The 20,427-nt window shown below is 42.8% G+C and overlaps 1 protein-coding gene across 7 annotated transcripts in view; it reads left to right on the top strand.

Moving 5' to 3' along the window:
* LOC146506965 (multiple C2 and transmembrane domain-containing protein 1-like) overlaps positions 1-20,427 on the top strand; it is a 143,569-nt gene that overhangs the window by 86,442 nt on the left and 36,700 nt on the right. For all 7 annotated transcript variants that reach the window (XM_085181450.1, XM_085181451.1, XM_085181449.1 and 4 more), the window contains 6 exons: positions 204-306; positions 746-848; positions 1,426-1,527; positions 1,984-2,058; positions 4,231-4,350; positions 13,666-13,782. In XM_085181450.1, coding sequence (XP_085037576.1) covers positions 204-306; positions 746-848; positions 1,426-1,527; positions 1,984-2,058; positions 4,231-4,350; positions 13,666-13,782 — 620 coding nt within the window. The remainder of the gene's footprint in view (positions 1-203; positions 307-745; positions 849-1,425; positions 1,528-1,983; positions 2,059-4,230; positions 4,351-13,665; positions 13,783-20,427) is intronic.

Below are 20,427 nucleotides of genomic sequence, written 5' to 3'. Positions count from 1 at the left end.
CAGGGTATTGGAACTGTCATGTGACATAAGGGAAGGATGCTGCAGTATATGTCTTAACAGTATGAGGTATTTGAGATAAACAAAGCTTTTGGAATTACTTAAGATTCTCAATTTAATTTTATCTTTCCACTAAGAAGGATGTTCTTTCTTTCTCTTTGTTCTCGTTTTATTTAATTTAATTTTTATTTATTTTTGCTTGCCAGGTAAGAGCGACCCATTCTGTGTAGTGGAGCTGAGTAACGATCGGCTGCAGACGCACACCGTCTACAAAAACCTGAACCCAGAGTGGAACAAGGTCTTCACTTTGTGAGTGACTTTAAGAGTGCCCGTATGTCTGCACGTTCATGCATGCAGACAAAAAGTGACACGTATCCTTGAGTAAACAGTTTCATTAAAAAATAAAAAAAAGTATGTAGAAATTATTCAATTTTTCTCGTGACTTTCATCAGCTCATTTGCTACTTTAAAAATATATTCTGGACCATTTTGAGCAGTGAAAAGATCTGATCATCTCACTTCTAAGTTTAGATTTATATTTTCATGAATTTTACCAGGAAATCTATTTATAGTTATTATTTTATTTAAGTCTGTTTATATTTTTTTGACAAGTAATGAGGAAATGTGAAGCATTTGCAATATCTTGTGTTTTATTATACAGTTTTTAGCCTGTTTTCTCTGTATTTAGTATTTTCAAAAGCCTATTTCAGTATGTGTACAACTGGTGTTTGTCTTTGTGTATTGTCCAGTAATGTGAAGGACATCCACTCGGTACTTGAGGTCACCGTTTACGATGAGGACAGAGACAGAAGTGCAGACTTCCTGGGAAAAGTGGCTATTCCTTTACTAAATGTGAGTCAAAGGCTTCTTTCTGTGTTTCTTTATTGTTCCGCCTCCCTTGGGAAACAAAAACTAAAAATGAAAATGAGCTATAAAGAGCAGAGGTTATTTTTTGCAGCTTTTACTTATGACACTGTTATTATTTCGCAAAAGAGAAAGAGATGACAGGAGCGAGAAAAAATGGAAGAGAGGCTGAGACGAAAGAAGAGATTGATAGATGTGAAGAACGGAAGTTAGGGGATGAGAGACGATATGAAAATGACACTGATGGAGACACTGAACAGTGTCATTTGAAAAATAAATGTATATATAGACATAAGCATCTGTCTTATATTCGTAAAAATAAAGCCTGTGAAGGAACTGTGTGTATAATATACCCGTGCTCTGCTGTACAGTACGATTCCCCAGGATAGTTAATTTCTGTTTGACAGAGCTGAGCTGCAGTGGGTAATGAACAGGTACTTGTCAGAGTTGCCACAGTTGTTTTGGGTTCCCTGTCAGCGCCAGCAGCTGGGGTTCAAAGGTGGCCCGGGGAGCCGATTCAGCCGGGTATTGCCAGACAGACGCCTGTCATGTCCCTCTCCCACAGATCCAAAATGGAGAACGCAAAGCCTACGCCTTGAAAAGCAAGGAGCTGACAGGGCCAACAAAAGGGGTCATCTTTCTCGAAATAGACGTGATTTTTAATGCTGTAAGTCTTTCTTTTGCTTTTTTGAGCCTCCTCCCCGATTTTCTTTTTCTATTTTGCCCCCCACCCCCTATTATCCTCTCTTGTTCTCCCCAGCATCATCCCCCTCTTCTACGCTGCTGTTGTCTTTATTCTCTTTGCCACCCCCCTTCCCTCGCTTCCCGTCTCATCCCTCGTCCCTTGTCCCTCATCCTCGTTTTGGCTTTAATTATCGAAGACTCCCTCTCAGCAGCTTTTGTTCGCCCATTCACCATCGCTGTGTGTGTCCCTTTAGCGGCCATCTTGCAGCTTTCCCTCGCACTCTCTCTAGCCTCTGACATGGGGCACGCTCTATGCTTGTGCTGCCATGTTGTGCCAGTACACAGTCTGTTTTAAAAAAAAAAAGATCTGAAACAATCAAGATACACTAATCTCTCTCTCACCATTTGCGGTTCACGCCGCCACTTGTGTTTATTCCAGGTGAAGGCTGGTCTCAGGACGCTGATTCCCATTGAGCAAAAGTATATCGAGGAGGAGCCTCGAGTGTCCAAGCAGGTACATCATGAGCCAAACTGTGTCTTCTACCACTCCGCCTTATTTTTATCTGTGTCCACCACCGCACCCCCTATTCTGCTTAACTGTCTGAAGCAAAACCAACAACCCTGGTGAGTGGCATCTTGTAAAGCACAACAACTGTGTGGGCAAGATACAACAGGATGATTGAAGGAAAAACAGCATTTTGTTTCTCTTTTTTTTCTCCTCCCTTTCCTCCTCTCCCTCTTCTCTCATCTCTACCCCCTCGCATCCACTCTGAGTGGTGAATAGAAATGTCAAGCTGTCAGCTCTGGGGTGCATAAGTAGATTGGCCATCCTTATAGTTGGCCCTCTTTGCCACTGTTGCTTTGCACTTCATTGTCACGCTGCTCAGTGTGGCGGCACCACAAAGAGATGAATAGTAGGGGCTGGCCCGCATCAGACGTGTCATATGAGTGACCGTTTGGGCTCAGCAGTCAGTGTTGCACCACGCACAGCCGAGCACAGCCCTGCCTAACATAGCACAACACAGACACCAGCTCCCACACCACCCTTTTGTCAGCCCTCCATCTATTCCCTTCTTTTCCTCACTGTTTCTGCCTTTGCTTTTTCTGATGATTCCCATCTTGGCCCACTCTGAGCTTTTTTTATCTCCATTTCACCCCTGACTCACAGAGATGACCCATGTCAGCGTCTCGCAATGATGATGTCACTCGCTTCTTTGGAGGGATTGCCCCTTGAGGACTCTTTTGTGTGGTAGCAGCTCCCCTGCTGTTGCTTGCTGCTCAATGAGTAGACACGCACTAAAAATAACATAAAATACACACACACACAGGCTGCCTGACATCAACGACAAGATTTAATTCTAATTATGGTTTTTAACATAACGATGACTTATCCACTTTCATAAGTGATCGAAAAAATAACTACAGACTGGGATTGACATAATAAAAAATGAATAATCCCTATCTGGTGTTATAGCAAAGAAAAGTATAACATGTACATGAAGTAAACATGCTGAAGAATGTGCAAATGGATGATTTGAACTCTGAACTCGCTGATGTGGACACAAAGTAATCATAACCATAGTTTGGCAACAAATATTGACACAGAGTGCAAAAGAGTTCAAATCAGCTAGCATCAATAAATTGAAGCCACCGAACACATGAAAATCCTTATTGTAGTGCTGCAGACGCATATTATATACTCACTTTACACACACATTAAAACACACACAATTTCCCAAGGAGTAAAAGAATGCCCTGGAATATTTTTAAGTGCAAACTGAAGCGACGGCTTTTTTCCTGTGGGAGCACTTTCCCCTGTTGGTGACCTGATTGGGTGGTTGGTGTTCTTGCTGTTATGCTATTCCCTGAATGGCTGGCAACCCAGGGGGAGACAGCAGTTAGCCAGTTCTATCTCATCTCTGGCCAAATGCCTGGAGAACGCCCAGGGAGGAGAATCCAGGGACTGCTTTGGATTTTCTTTTTATTTTATTATTGTGCTAAACTTTATCACTAGGATAACAGAGTTAAACAAACACTGTGAGTTAGCTCGCAGTGGTGGCCGATCCATGCCAAAACGTATATTGCTGTTTAAGTAGAGACATCACATCGGCATCCTCAGGGTGCTCTTAAGTACTGTGATGTAATAGTGAATCCAAAGTGAGGTCAAAGATGCAACTGTCGAGCTGTATTACGACGGCTTCATTTAATTTTACAAAGACAGTACAATGAGACACTTTGGGCTAGAAGATCGCTTATTAAGACTTAATAACAGTATGTTGTTAATCAGCTATGGTGCTGATTAACATAACTTGAAAAAACTTTGGTGTTTTTTGATAAATGGTGGTAATTTCTCACCTTAACTAAATGTAAATGAGAGAGAAAAGTGACCCCCTATAACACTACGTCACCTCAAGTGTCTTATCAGCGGGACTCTGACAGCTGTGCTTAGATGGATCGTTTTGCTCCCGTTTTATTTCCAACACATCTACCTGTCACGCCGAGCCTCATTCCCCCATCTGGTTGTTTACATACCGGATATACCATTTTCACAGTGAAGCAATAAATCACGCACAGCATGTTTACAACCCCATGATCCGTTCCTCGGTTTAGCACATCTTCGACCTTTAAACCCTCGCTTGCATAAACGTTTTACTTTTTGTTGTTTCCCTTTTTGTTTTTCGCCCAGTTGCTTTTGCGCAACTTCACCCGAGTTAGACGCTGCATCATGGTCCTGATCAACGCGGGCTGCTACATAAACAGCTGCTTCGAATGGGACTCTCCGCAGAGGAGCATCTGTGCCTTTGTGGTATGTGCACGTCCCATCAAATACACAGTAAATGTGGCATACCACACATAAAGCTGCACATTTACAACACGACAGGTAGATTTGTGTGTGCGCGTGCGTGTGTGTAATATATGTTTATTTCTTACGTGCGGTTGCTTGATTGATGGATCGTGCTGTGTTGTTTCAGATGTAATGTAGGGAGAAATTTGTACCTAAATGTAATTGCTCCTTTCTTTTGGCACTGGAAAAATCACATAACCTGTGCCTATTGATCATTCTAAATGTATAACCATTTATTTAACTGGTTGCACTTTGTGCGCGCGATAGAGACGTGCACACACTGCTCACCGAGAATGTAGGACCATGTCTGTTAACAGAGCAAGCATCCTTCACTCATAATTTAACAGTCTAACGCAAGAGACTATTGATGTCTCAAGCACAGTCAAGCGCATCCCAGACAGACTGTTACTCTCACTCTTAGATGTCACGCTGTGATACACTGGATTAAGTTTTTTTTTTTCTGTTCTTGTATTAATTGCACACATATACACACACATCGTATACTTTATTTGGCACTATTGGCCTTGAGTCTCACTTACTAGGAGTAAGTGGAGGGTTGGTGTTGCAGCTTAAACACTATTTTATTAGACCCATCAGATGTCCAAATACTGAGAAAATGCAGCTACAATCTACTGAAGGGTGACAAGCTGTTCTTGCAGACAGTAGAAATTGCAGGCTCCTTCTCTCGTCACCCACTGGCCTCGTCTTCATCCTCTCTCTCTCTCCCCCCTGTCATCTGTGTCTGGTATTAAAAGGTGAAGTGTAATTGGACAGCAGAGCTATCAGTAAAACGACATTCTCCTGCAGGGCAGCGAGCGGCTGCATGGAGGTTTCTACCCCAAATATGACAGAGCAGGCATTTAATCCTGTCTGGTTTAGTGTCCTGACTTAAGTAGCTACAGGACAGGTGGACCCAACTTGCCCCAGCCCTTTACCATTGGATCACAGAGCATCGTCAGCAGCAGACATTAGACATTAGCAGCATTTGGCTGGATGACATCAGTTTAATCTCTCCAGAGGGTGTACGTGTGTGTGCGCGCGTGTGTGTGTTTGCACAGAGGGTCACAGTGTCATCACAAGACACGGGTCAGAAGAGACACGGTATTGATCAGTTAACATTTTCCTCTTTGTGTGAGTGAGCACATTTGTGTGCAAGAGCCGGCGTGTGCATGTATTTTCTCTCATGTAAGACTGAGCTAGGCGGGAGTCCTTGGGTCTTATCTTTTTATAAATAAATGAATGTGTCAGACAAATAAAATGTCAAGGAATTCACCCAAAACAAGGTCATTTTAGAAATACCAATCTACATGGGGAGAGGAAAAAATATAGCCTTGGACAGCACAGCCTCTGTGTCAGCACATCCAAACAGATGTATGTGCCTTGTATAGATCCTCCCAAGTTTTGTTTTTTTTAACAGTGTGTAGTATATCCATTTCTAGCAGTTCCTACTTTTCAAATTCTGATTGGATTCAGGAGACGAGGAACGATCTATCTGGGCCAAGGACACAGTGTTTTATAGTTTAGAGAAATTCAGAAATTTAGGTGTCATTGTAGTCCACCCACCCACCCACCTCTCTTTTGGGAGTCTGTTAACGTAGGAGTGAGCACTTAGCTAAAAGCATCAGAGTATTTAGGGCCTCTCCTCTACACAGGTATTCCCTCCCTCCCCTCCATTTCTTCATCCCTGTCTCATTTCTCCCTTACTTTGAGGGGCCTCTTAATCACTTCACTCATCTCTTTAAGTGGGTTTTTATGGGGGGCCATCTGGCCAAGGTGGTGCATTCATGAAGGTGTACTGCTGTGTGTGATTATGGGCATGTGTGTCTGCATACGTGTGCACGTGTGTTTCTGTCTGGCTGTCTTTTTTTTTTTTTAATCCAGATGTTAGATTTAACTTTCCAAACATGGCCATAGCTAGAGAGGTGAGAAACTTACCAACGTGCGCACTCCTTAACTGCTAAGTGAGCCCGGGGGGGAGCAAATTTAAGCGTGCTCGTATGTATTTTGTGAACGCAAGAGTACATCATTGCAGTTGTCAGACTGTGTCACTGCTCGACACTTCTTCCACAAAAACGATCAAAATTTTCTTCATGGTCTCTTACTCTCCTTCTGCCCAATTCTGAAATACCAGCCGCATGTACACATCATCCATTAGTGCCAGCTGTGTTTAGTGTGTGCATGTGTATTGTGTGTCTAGTGTGTATGTGTGAGAAATAGAGATATTGCATAGTCTCACATGCAGCTTTTCACTCTTTTCTCTCTCACACCCACACTGTTGTCACCCACCCATCCCGACAGTGAATCAGCCACCGTGGCAGCTTTGCCTGAGGCGTTGGCACAATGGACGGGACTGGAGTTACCTCCTGTCCTGCATGATGGGTGGTGTCTGTGTATTTGTGTGTGCGTGTGTGTGTGTGTCTGTGGGTGGTGTCTCCATTCCTCGTCTCAGGGTTAAGCGTCTGCTTCCTCTCTCCACACCTGCAAGCTGAGTGTCTCTCCGTTCTATCCTTCCATGCATCCCTGTTCTTCTTTATCTCTCCCTCCCCTCGGCTTTTCCCTCCCGGAGAGTTGAGGCCATTGTCGGGCTGAGCGGTGTAGGGTTCTGTTCTCCTGCTGCTGCCAGCTCTCCCCACGGCCCCTGCAAGACAAGGCTGTTATTGCCCCAGGGACCGCAGGCCTCAGCAGCTCTTCCTCCAAACAAATTTGCTGTAACTTTATCTGCAATTGGGCCCTGAATTGGGAGCAAATAGAGGCAGCTTTGTGAAGCTCGGGGAAGGGCGAGGGCAGCGAGCTGGGGGTTGTTGGGGAGGCAGGGGAAATGATACCAGGCTCTTTTATGTCAGGCAAAGTAGGACTCTTATCAGGAAGAGAGCCCAGACAAGGGAGCTACTTCTAGAGGAAACTGGAGCACCTATCACCTGCTTTGCATTTAGATAAAAATTCACCCTGCTGAAATAAAAAAGGGGGGAAGCAAAGGCAGGTACAGAAGCAACTATTGGAGTGTATATGTGTGTGTGTTTGCACATGTCTGGCTGGTGGTTTGATACACAGTGCGAAGACACTATAGTAGTCAGCAGTACACACCACTCCAGGTCTCTTTAAATTGCTCCTTTGACTCCCCTTCAAAGAACCTGTCTAACTTTTAAAAGTTTTAAAGTTAGGGAGTTCGTCTTTGCCCACAGCAAGGGACAGCTTTGAAAGATATGCTTTCACGTTTCCCTGTTCTCCTCATTTCCAAAATGAATGATAGTTGAAATGTAGTGGCACGACTAACAGAGAATACCAAGTCAGAGTTTAATCACCAGAGATGGAGACTCAACAGAAAATGTGAGGCCTTTTGATACGAAGTCGCGATACAGCACCCTTATTTCTAATTGGTACCCGTGGGAAGTTGTAGCATTGTGATCACAAATGTCACAGGCTTTATTGTATTGTTGTAACTGTGATGTTGCAAAATGACTGCCTTTGACACAACAGTTTTAGTGATTTTGAGCTTCCTTTTTTATTTCGAATGAATAGCATTAATTGTGCTGTGGATCAATGTTCTGCATGAGAACAGCAGGGGGCAGTCTAGCACCACCGAATGTTGTTGTGGGTCTGGTCAGAAACAGGACACAGTCTCCCTCCCTCTTGTTCCCTCGAACTTAACAGGACTTCTAGTTGCTATCTGGCAACACTTAGTGCCAGCATGGAAATTGATGTAAGAGAGATAAAGGGGAACTCTGAAATCCAAACTTCAGTTTCACTCCACTGAGACAGAGCAGGGGGAAGTTAGCCTGGTGTGTGGTTAATGTAAGCCAAAGCACTGAATATTACCCTCCCACAGTGCTGCGGCAAAGAGCCGCAAGGACGCGGGTTGTGTTTTGAAACAAATAAAGCAACTCTCAATGTGCCGCACTACAGTGGGGCAAAAAAGTATTTAGTCAGCCACCGATTGTGCAAGTTCCCCCACTTAAAATGATGACAGAGGTCAGTAATTTGCACCAGAGGTACACTTCAACTGTGAGAGACAGAATGTGAAAAAAAAATCCATGAATTCACATGGTAGGATTTGTAAAGAATTTATTCGTAAATCAGGGTGGAAAATAAGTATTTGGTCAATAACAAAAATACAACTCAATACTTTGTAACATAACCTTTGTTGGCAATAACAGAGGTCAAACGTTTACTATAGGTCTTTACCAGGTTTGCACACACAGTAGCTGGTATTTTGGCCCATTCCTCCATGCAGATCTTCTCAAGAGCAGTGATGTTTTGGGGCTGTCGCCGAGCAACACGGACTTTCAACTCCCGCCACAGATTTTCTATGGGGTTGAGGTCTGGAGACTGGCTAGGCCACTCCAGGACTTTCAAATGCTTCTTACGGAGCCACTCCTTTGTTGCCCGGGCGGTGTGTTTTGGATCATTGTCATGTTGGAAGACCCAGCCTCGTTTCATCTTCAAAGTTCTCACTGATGGAAGGAGGTTTTGGCTCAAAATCTCACCATACTTGGCCCCATTCATTCTGTCCTTAACACGGATCAGTCGTCCTGTCCCCTTGGCAGAAAAACAGCCCCATAGCATGATGTTTCCACCCCCATGCTTCACAGTAGGTATGGTGTTCTTGGGATGCAACTCAGTATTCTTCTTCCTCCAAACACGACGAGTTGAGTTTATACCAAAAAGTTCTACTTTGGTTTCATCTGACCACATGACATTCTCCCAATCCTCTGCTGTATCATCCATGTGCTCTCTGGCAAACTTCAGACGGGCCTGGACATGCACTGGCTTCAGCAGCGGAACACGTCTGGCACTGTGGGATTTGATTCCCTGCCGTTGTAGTGTGTTACTGATGGTGACCTTTGTTACTTTGGTCCCAGCTCTCTGCAGGTCATTCACCAGGTCCCCCCGTGTGGTTCTGGGATCTTTGCTCACCGTTCTCATGATCATTTTGACCCCACGGGATGAGATCTTGCGTGGAGCCCCAGATCGAGGGAGATTATCAGTGGTCTTGTATGTCTTCCATTTTCTGATGATTGCTCCCACAGTTGATTTTTTCACACCAAGCTGCTTGCCTATTGTAGATTCACTCTTCCCAGTCTGGTGCAGGTCTACAATTCTTTTCCTGGTGTCCTTCGATAGCTCTTTGGTCTTGGCCATGGCGGAGTTTGGAGTCTGACTGGTTGAGGCTGTGGACAGGTGTCTTTTATACAGATGATGAGGTCAAACAGGTGCCATTCATACAGGTAACGAGTGGGGGACAGAAAAGCTTCTTACAGAAGACGTTACAGGTCTGTGAGAGCCAGGGATTTTCCTTGTTTGAGGTGACCAAATACTTATTTTCCACCCTGATTTACGAATAAATTCTTTACAAATCCTACCATGTGAATTCATGGATTTTTTTTTCACATTCTGTCTCTCACAGTTGAAGTGTACCTCTGGTGCAAATTACTGACCTCTGTCATCATTTTAAGTGGGGGAACTTGCACAATCGGTGGCTGACTAAATACTTTTTTGCCCCACTGTAAGTGCTTGAATAAATCATTTTGACTATCTCTTTTGTTAACATTTTTAATATAGCTTATCGTGCTTGAATATTTTAATATTAATAGAAAGCTTTAAACATTACAGCTGGAATGAAATCTTAACTACACAGATGTGTCAAAAATAATTTAAGTTCTGTTTAGTGTTTTATTTTCATTTTAGCCAAAATGTTACAAATAATACTGGCGTGATTTTTGCTTTGTTAGTTTTGTAATTGTCTTTTTTAATTACGCATCTCATTTCAGTATCAGCTCATGCTCAGACGTGAAGTTAGCCCATTTCAAATTTAGCCTTTAACTATATCTAAGCTGGTTTAGCAGATTTGACAGTGGAAGTCCTGATTTCACTTTGTTTTGTGACAGGTGAATAGTTTTGTTCCTGGAAATTTATTGCATTTCACTGAAGATCACTGAAGCACAAATAATGATTAGAAGAAGAGACGGACTTTTGTTTTGACTAAACGGATTTGTCGTCTAAAAGTAAATTCTTAATTTTCAATTGTTTTCAAGTTGTCACTGCCGACAGTAGTTTTGGTGACACAATCAAATATCCATCACATAAGAAAAAAAAAAGATGTCCACTTATTTCAGTACGTTTGATAATTACAGAAAATATTTGTTACAGGAGAAGTAAAAACAGGGTCCAACTCACTTTTTATAACAAATAGATGTATTTATTTACATACTGGCTAAACTAAACCAGAGAGCGTTCATAATATGAATAATACAGAAAAACATAAGCAAAGAAAGACTGTTCATATATTTAAAAAAAAAATTACATTACCATGAATGCAGCATTAATAAACAAAGCAAGAACGGGATGAGCATTCCTCGTGTGTAGTGTTCAGATATTCACTGTGAACCATCACCGGCCGCTACATAATGTATCTGTGGCCACAAAGGGTCATTTACAAATTATTCCCGTAGACCACATCTGGAGCTTCATCTAGCTTTTTTCCCCTTTCGATCCAACATGTTTTCGTCCTTTTTTTCCCTTTTTTTCCCTTTTTTTCCCCCTCCTCTGCTATTTTCTGGTCACTGACATCCACAGCAGGCTTCTTCCCACTCCCTATTCTCCAGGCGAAAAGCAGCGAGCGACGGGGGGTGACTGTGATCGCCCAGTCCCGGTGGAAAGGTCCAGGCACTGCAGGGCCCCATTGCTGCCCGGCCGGTGGGCACATAGACGGTGCAGGGCCGGCCGCTGCTGAGCCGGGGTGTCCGGTTTCTCTAGCTGCCAGTCAAAACTTCACCCTCAGCCACCTTAACCACCTGGAAGAGGAATAAAGGCAGATGACAGGTTAAATAGCCTCTGACAAATAGAGAAAAGAGCAGGAATTTATTTATTTTTTTTGAAAAAGAAGATTAAAATGCTTAAGTACAAACATTCGGACAGTAAAGTACAAGTGAATTTTCTGCTGTGTGATGACAATGTGAGTGAAAAGACTACCACACAGCAAAGATTTTTAAAATGCATTGTTCTGTATTCCTACTGTAAGTGGTATTTATAGTAGAGTATAGATCAGAGCGTGTGAAGACGTTTATAAGTATGCAGTTATTAATAGCTTCTACTAGAATAGTTTCAAAGAAATGTGCTGCTCTGTTTGCTCAATTGAAGTCAACTTTCTGCACCTCTGTTGCACATTTTTGCAGTTAAAAATTGTCGGAGTGTTTATCTCCGTTGCAGATCATACAGATTTGTAAATTACAGTAATTTGGAGCAGATGGATAATTTTAGAATAGTTATATTTTGTAGGGAAAACGTGCACAATGGTGTGTTATTGTGTTTGTCTGTACGCAAGTTTCTGCTGTCGAGCTTTTTCACGATCCTAACAGCGTTTTCTGATGAGTGAAGGGAAATTGTTGTGTTGCTTATTAGTATACAAATATGAATTATTAAAGAGTTTCTTTCCAGTTCTCCTACACAGCTGTATCAGAGAGAGACTCTGCGTATGTAACAAAGTAAGTCGAGCCTGAGAGAGACGGAGAAAGACTGCGATCCTTTGGGGAGATTTGCCTGTTTCACCAAGGCCATTCAGGTTTTATTTGAAGAAGAAATTTTGCTGTGAGCATTATGCAAATGTACTGGACATTTCTAATGTTTAATTTATGTCTTATTTTTTTTCTTCCTTTTTTTTGCTTTGTGGATTCAGCGTCTGCTAGTTAATTTTACATGGAGTTATAATTCCGCTCTAAAGTTTGGATACGAGCCTTTCGAACTTTTCCATGAAGTTGGAAAAGTTAAGGATAAAAATTTAATTTGTAAACATGGTTTTATTGCGAGGGGCTTTTTTCCAGCGATACTCACACGCATGTTTTTTTGTCCGTTGTGACATAGCAGTCGAGTGTGTGTATGTTTGACTGGCTTTACTACAATAACAACAGCCTGGAATGCACTATGGTGATGAGATCTTGAACCTCTCATTCACATTAACCCTGTATTACACACATACAAAGGCAGAAATTAAGCAGTATCGTTGTTGATAATTGAGCCTGTGCTCACTCTTGCCAGTGTTTGCACAACCAAACAGGATAAATCAGAATTGGTAGACAGACATCATATGAGCTTTATACAGTAATAATCTCAATTTCATCACTTTTAAAAGTTTCTCATCAACACTGATTGTTAAATAAGGTTGTCTTTCCATACACAGACTAATTAATTTCAAATCTGCTGTGCCCATATTTGAAATAATGGATTACTCATACTTGAATTCAGTGAATATGTTTCACAGCGAAAGATTAAGCATTAGGCATGGTTTGCATTTTCGGCATTTGTTATAATTGCTGCAGTTTTTTTTATTATTATTATCAGTCGCGACAAATCTCTGTATACTTGAACATGATATTATTCGATAAGATAAATATGCTTTCGCTCTATTTATTTCTGACAGATTTTGTTTCCTGAAACACGCCCCGTCTCAACCTTTCATTTACAATCGACAATGCTTTCTCACAATCTACACAATGCTGCCAGAAAACATCAGCCTTCCATGATTAGCAATTTTACTTTCCCACACGTATCTTCCCAACCACCGCAGTAATCTGTTGTCAGAGGCTAAAGAGTCCTGCCAAAACCAGAATACAAGGTTTTAGGAAAGGTTAATTTTCAGATGGTACTTTTCTTGTTTGGTGATGAGAGGGGAGGTATAGAGGTTATGGTTTTGGCAGATGGGTGCAGAGGAGGTTAGAGATGGGGCGAACGACTCTTTTGGGCCAAGTGAGAGGGTATTGGGTCTTGGAGTGACAGGGTTAGGGACTCGGGTTGTGGGGTGTGCGGGGGTCATCTGCTGGAGTTTGGGGTTGAGTATAGAAGGGTCAGCTTTGACGTGCTGCGGCTGAAACGGTACATGACCTCAGACTCTGAGATGATTGGCATGGACGATAGAGGCTCTGACGGCTCATATTTATCCTCCTCACCATCCTCCTCCTCCTCAACTTTGATACCCAGAAAAATTAACCCTTAAGGGGTCATGGCGGCTTCACCCTCAGCTCGCTGACACCAGGCCTACTTCTTTGTTAAAGCAAAGACTCATTTAATAGTTTTTACTGCATGGAGTTTATGATTCTGCATATGAATGTGTGTTGTTTTTAGAGTCACACATATGGCACATGTGGCCAGCTTAGATTCTCAGGAGTTTGTCTCATGAACGCCCGTATGGCGTCTTGAATATATACATTTTTAGCCCGCGTTGATCTCTCGGATTTCTTTTTGCTTTTCTTTCACGAGCAGTTTTCATGTTATGTCTTTCAACAGCTTTTTGTCGTCGTCGTTTGGAACTTTGAGCTCTACATGATTCCTCTGGCGTTGCTTCTGCCCTTGGCCTGGACCTACATGCTCATTGCGTCGGGGAAGGACACCAGGCAAGATGTGGTGAGTAACCCCATCGCTTCTTGATATCCCTCTGCCTTTCTTTCCTTTCACTGTAAAAGCCCATTTCCACATACAATGCAGGTTAAATTCAACCACAGCTGTTTTGTTGGGACATTGATTTACTGCATTAATCATGCGATGATACATTTCCAGACATATTAAAAACAGTAGATATTTGGGACGTAACATTTTGACTGCTGATGAGCATTGATGTACAGATAAGTGAGAAATAGAAGGTTGCAGTTTCCTGTAGAAATGTAGAATATACTTTCAGATAGAACTGCACGCCGCAAACTTTGAACAGATTTTGAATTTCACATGTGAAAACTCTCTGCCGATTTTTTTTTTCCTTTTTCTTAATAAAAATCTCCGTCTGCCGCATGAGGTGCTGCATTCTCAGTGCAATCTCACATTTCTCACTTTGCCTTCTTTGAGGCAAAGAAAAGGGAGAAATAATAGGCTGTCACCTTGAGCAATGTTACGCCACTTACCTGGTAGTATATTTATTTAATTCATTTATTTTTTATCTCTTATACCAATTAAGTGATGTCAAAGCAATGTCATGGAGAAACAGACATGTTTTAATCATGGCCAGGCACATTTGGAGAGTAGAGAGTGAAAACGAGAGAGCGAGCTGGACTATGGCATGAGCGTGAACAATGAAGTGATTAATTTTAATAAGTGCCTTTTTCTCACTTGGAAATAACCAGTTAACAGACTTCCGATTTCCTTGCAGTCTTTTGCCTTCTATATGTGTATATTTATCTCTTCATAGGGATTCTATGGGTTAGATTGGATTGGATTTGGAAGAGGTATTAAATTCAGTCATCATAATGAACCAAATCTAATAGCTGTGTGTCATTGCAATATTACAGAATTAAATGTGAACTCTACATAGCATATAGCGCAGATTTATTGTTTCGTCTCAAGAGCTAATCTTCTCTATTCATAAGCTTCTATTTCCATATTTGTTCATTTAAAAACATGGCATTAAAATTAGCAAAATGATCCTTGTGTTTCTTGACAATAAACTGGCAGTTATACTCCAGTTTTTGGTTCATGTTTAAAAATCATATTTTCCCTGCATGCGCTCAAGCGAAGAATTAAAGGTTTACTATTGTAGGTAAGTTCACAGACAACATAAATCATTTGCGAAGAACACAGACTTTAATTTTAGAGACACTTTTCTCACCTGTAGATGGCGACATTGCTTGCAAAAAAAAAAAAAAGAATAGCCACACATGCCTTAAGACAAAACCTGGCGTGATTATGTGTCTCTCTACCTGCTGCTTGTATTTATCCAGACCTAATGATATTTTTTTTCTGTGTACTTCCTAAGTAAAATGAGGCAACAATGGTTGCATATCCCCGTAATGTGGCACTCAATTCACATTCCAATAAGTGCATGTAACTCCCACTTCATGTGGAATTGCTTTTCTCTCTTGAAAGGGACTATTGTGTCTCAAGTACCTCAGGACTTGGTTGAAACCTTAAGACATGTTCATACTGTTGATTCTCATATGGCAAGCGCCTTTAAGTATGACAACAATGGTCTGCCCAGTTCTACTTAAAGGTCTTACGAGCAAAGACAAAAAATGTCAGATGTTAAAACTCAGTGTTTTAACATCTGGTGCTGTCTTAGTATTTTATTATTATTGTTATTATATCCTATCCAAAAATCTCCTTTTGGAGATTTACCTGGTCAAGAAACCTGTCCAGCAGATACAATTTAGGATCTATCTGCTTCATTTTCAAAGTAGCATTTCCACACTTGATTGGGATCTTCTGTATTTACAGCATAAATGTAGACCACATAATTTGACTGACTTCAGCTGGGCTTATTGGGATGAAAGCAGGGCGCCTTAAAATATTTCCCACCAACTAAGAACCATTTTCATTTGAGTTTAATGTCTTGAGGCTTGTCATGTAACTACTCTACTGGATTTATATGCCAAGGGTTAGACCAGACCAGGGAGTGGTTTTGCCTCTGAAGCTTGCTTTAATATTGCTGTCTTCAGAGTGTCGTTGAGACTGGAGAGTGTTTGGTTGAATTCAAAGGATCATCAGGATCATCAAGAACGGGGTGTTTTAAAACATGAGAGCACCGCCTTTAACTTTGGTATCTGACCTTCTTCAGTTAAATGTCTTTACTGTCTAATATGAGCCGCATTTGGCAATAGCTTTAACTGAGTGTGTAGTGTAATTCTTACAGTTTGACAGTCTTGATATGTGTGGGTAGGAGTGTCGATGATGGCGCTGGCTTAAGGAGTTTTTGAGGAGGCTGGTGGTGAGATAGTTAGAGGCGCACTAAAAGATCGTGGGATAGCACTAAGGTAAATGTGCTCTAGGTTTGTATGCAGGTGCATCCGTAATGCATGAATACTAAATATTGTGTGTGTATGTCTGATGTCAATTAGTATATTCCCTTTATTCCTAGGTTATAACAAATAAATATGAAGGACTGCAGTGTACACTCATATACATTTACACAATTCATTCCAGGTGTGTGTTTGCATGGTACGAACACGAGTGTAGAACGTTAATCTGTGTGTGCAGATACAGATAAAAGTCGTCTGTGTGTGTTTGAATCTGCTGTGCGAGTGAGCCTTTGCAGTGATGCATCTGATGAAAGTTGAAATTGTCAAAGATTGGCTCTATTAATGCCTCTTTCTTGCTGCTGTGGCAGCTGTGCACAGGTGACACAAAGAAAATTCTCTGGCGATCACTGCCCCGCTTGTGTCTCTGTTGCTGTCTCACTGCCTTCGGGTTAGTGCACGCGCAGGACCGTCTCTCCTTGCTTCATTATCAGCTCTGTGCCTCGTCCACTCCTGATATTAATATCTCGTCTCAAATAAGACTAAAAGCAAAAGTAAGGTACGATAGAAGCATTTGTTATTTTGCTGAAATGCTGTACACATAGACAAACACACACATACACTCGAATACGCACATTTAGACACAAGTATCCCTCGAGTCCTGTCCCTGTTTGTTTTCAGACAGTTTTCCCCCGGTGCAGGGGGTGGGGGTGAGGAGGAGGGTGAGGGGGGATCTCGTGGATTCCTCTTCCGAATCTTTATCAAGCTGAAGTCATGGACGACTCACTGTTTCCCTCTTGCACTTGGCAGAGACACTGAAAAGAATAGAAAAGAAAACAGGGGGAAAGGCTTTCTAATTACTTTAAACAACACACCAAATTAAAGCATTGTGCTGAGCTGAGCAAGGGTCAGCATCCGGAGCGCTGCGGTTTTCCAGCAGTCTGGGGTGAGGGTAATGCCAAAGGAATCTCTGCTGAACTCACTCTGAAGGTTGAGAGAGAGAAACAGAGACGGTGAGAGAGAATGAGAGAAAACAGGAAAAAAAAAAGCCCACACTTGAGTACAGACTTCCTAATGAACTGGCCTTGCTTCATCTGACGGGTTCAGCGTGCTTACCCTTCGACGCTTTTACACCACAACCACAACCCGTATCCCTGTCTATAGCGAATAAACAAACACAGTGTTCTTTACATGTTGTATTTCACCACTCAGGGTCACTGACTGTTGTGCGGTTACATGCTGCTTTGCAAACAGATCCCGGATCAGCTGCTTCTTAGCCTAGCCCCAACCTTGACCGGTACCTGCTAAGCAGTCAGAGCGTCCTTAAGAACAGCGATTAAAGGAGGCACAGCACCAGTAAGGTCCCCGACCTCCTTTCTTATCATGTAGCACTCTGACCCGTGAATGCTGACTCTCCAGCACCGTTGGCTGACCTGTATGTCATGGTGTAACGTGCTCCCTTGCTCTCTGAGCAAACAAGAGGACCCTTTTATGTTTTTGAATATTTGCTGAATATATGAGAATGATGCTCCTTTTATTTGTGCATTCAAATGTATTATTAAGAAAGACTCATACTATTTTTCTGCTTCTCCGTTTGCATCGCAATGAGATGACCTCTCCATCTCACGCTTGTTTGGATACCTGGGACAATTTGGAGGTTACATCTGTCCTCACACTGGGCTTTGGTCAAGCAGAGGACCGAGAGATGGCTGCTAGATACATGTGCGCGCATGTCATAGCAGCGAGTCGTATTCTTGCGTGTGCCTGCTTGCATGAATAGATGATGGGCACCGAGATTAACAAGCAGCAACACATCCCAAAAGAAAGCTTTCCTTGCCGTTCTCTTGGCCCAGAAAAGCCCTTACCAGATGTTTTGAAGGTGTTAATTTCAGTGCTGGCTGTCGGAGAGGATACATATGGAACACGGTGATGTCTCTTTCTACCACAGGATGACGGGCAATTAGGCCTCGTCACACTGGAGCACCATCCTCTTTATCCCATGCTTCAGACCATTACATTGATTCACCCAATGGATCCACCAAACCATTACGGAAGAGAAGACCTTAATGGCCTGAAGATACTTCACACTTACATACACGCCTCCTGTGGCACGATAGCTGACTATGATAAGTCCGCTCTCACCACATGGTGATTTGAATCATTCTCACAGAGCTTAGTTATTGAGGTCACAAGGATCTACTAATACTAGTTTAATATTTACTTTTCTCTGCTGTGTGTGACAGCAGCGTATTGTTCGTTAGTGTAAATAAAATCTGGTTTATTTCCAGTCAGAATTGTCACGTTATTTGAACACTGTATCATTTTTAGAGCGAGTCTTTATTTGTTCTATTTTCTCCTTGATTTTGCATCTCAAAACAACTTTGCTCGCAACACTGTGCCTTGACATCTGCCCTCATTAAGAGCCACGCGCAACGCAGGTGGAGTAGAAGTAAATATTAGGAAAAGCTGGAAGGAAAAGAGAATGCGCTGCCTATTATACCTCAACTCCTCCAGGAAGTCACACCATTTTTTGCTCATAAAACTGTAACTCTGGAAAGACAAGGGGAATGAGAAAAGGAGATGGAGTGGGAGCAGGAGACAGAAAAGACAGGGAGGCATTCAGAGAGATGGAGGCAGAGGAAAGCAGCGGTGGATGGCAGGCACTCCTCAGTGTGGAGTCAGACATGGCAGTTGGTGACAGGTGACAAAATCAAAAGGTCATGTCACTTTTAACTGGGAGCGCCTGTGCCCCGCTGATTTCCCCCGTGCCGCCCCGGCATCGCCGTGCTCATCTCTGCTGCTCTCGCTGCCTCTCTGTCTCTGCTAAACTGGCAGATAGGATGGCAGGCTGGCAGGCAGAAAGACAGGCAGCGGGCATAGTTTGAAGCGGGACGGGAGCATCGGGAGCAACAGGGATGCCACTGCAAAATCCTCCCATCCTTTTCATCATATTGCCACCCCCCTCTCCCATCCCACTCCATTTGTCTAACTCCCTTCATCACACTGAACCTTTGTAACTGTCTGTGCTCTTTGCTAACAACACCAGCAGTTCAGGGTGTCTGTCTCAGTGCCTGTTGGTGTTGTTGTTGTTATTTTGTCTTTATAGCACACCCACCCATAGCTCTTTGTTAGTGTTTTTGGTTTAAACCTTGAGCTTAAGTCTACAGATGTATGTGTTTCTGCCATACAAGACATGTAGTATGTTACTTGCTCTAGAACTCGTTAGCACAATTGAACTTTTTAGATCTGAGAAAGACAAATAACGCTGGTGGAGCTGCTTAATCTCTGGCTGAACACTTGGTGATTTGTCAGTGGCTAAATAGGAAAGGAAGAAGTAGCTGGTGAGTTCGAAATGTCACAAAACAAGCCCAAAAACTCAATATCTTCCAGCGTTCACGAAATTTGGTGTTGCTTTCATGAATATGGAGCTGCCCTTCTCACCCCCACCACCAGCTCCGGTAGCACCCCAGCCTCACCCCTATCTAGCCCCCTGCTGGGTGAGCCCTGGCTTGGGCAGTGCAGATGGAAGGGCCCCCCTCTGAGGGCCACGGCTCTGACAGCTTGTGAAGGGCCCGCGTGGGTCAGCCAGGCTCAGCCTTATCAGCCGCGAAGCTCTTCCCCCAGTCTGCAGAAACTGTGGTGTAGGCAATATGTGCACACATACACATGCACTCATGGACAGTGCATACCAAGCAGGGCCTTGAGATCCCCCAGCCAGCCACTCAGCCAAACCTCAGCAGCTGGAGAGGTTAAAACCCCCTCACGTATCAAAGAGGAAAAGCAGCAGGAGGAAGGAGGGAGGGATAGAGGAATGGGGAGAAAAAAAGACGGAAAAAGTATATCTTCATGTTCGCTGGCGATGTCTGCCTCGCCGTCAATTCCCCACGCGGCTGTCATTGGGAAGGTGAGGAGAGGAAATAGTGGAACTCCGTACGGCCAGCAGAGAGAAGGCCGAGTTGAGAGGCAGTTTGAAGGGGAAAGGTGAAAATGATGTAGCTGCTAGTTTAGTAGTAGAATTTTACTTTTCCCCTGTGGAGTGTTTGTGTGCGCTTGTTTCATTGATTCAGACAGGTTCTGTCCATTTTTTTCATTCCTGCAAAACCAGGAGGATGGTGGATCATTGACTTGTGAAGTAATATTTGAAATACTTTGTGCGCAGTGCCTCAGTCGATATAAATATTTAGCTGATTAGTCTTGTATACATTTATCATGTTTCTGTCTTTCCAGTGACCTTAGGTAAATCCTTGATTTGGCCCTTTTCTTTTATGTGAACATACTCATGATTGTCTTATCTTCTCCTATGATTTAACTTATGATCATATTTACTATC

The sequence above is a fragment of the Neolamprologus multifasciatus genome, chromosome 12 (genome assembly GCF_963576455.1).
Source record: "Neolamprologus multifasciatus chromosome 12, fNeoMul1.2, whole genome shotgun sequence".
NCBI lineage: Eukaryota > Metazoa > Chordata > Actinopteri > Cichliformes > Cichlidae > Neolamprologus > Neolamprologus multifasciatus.
This window is presented reverse-complemented; position numbering and strand designations above follow the sequence as displayed.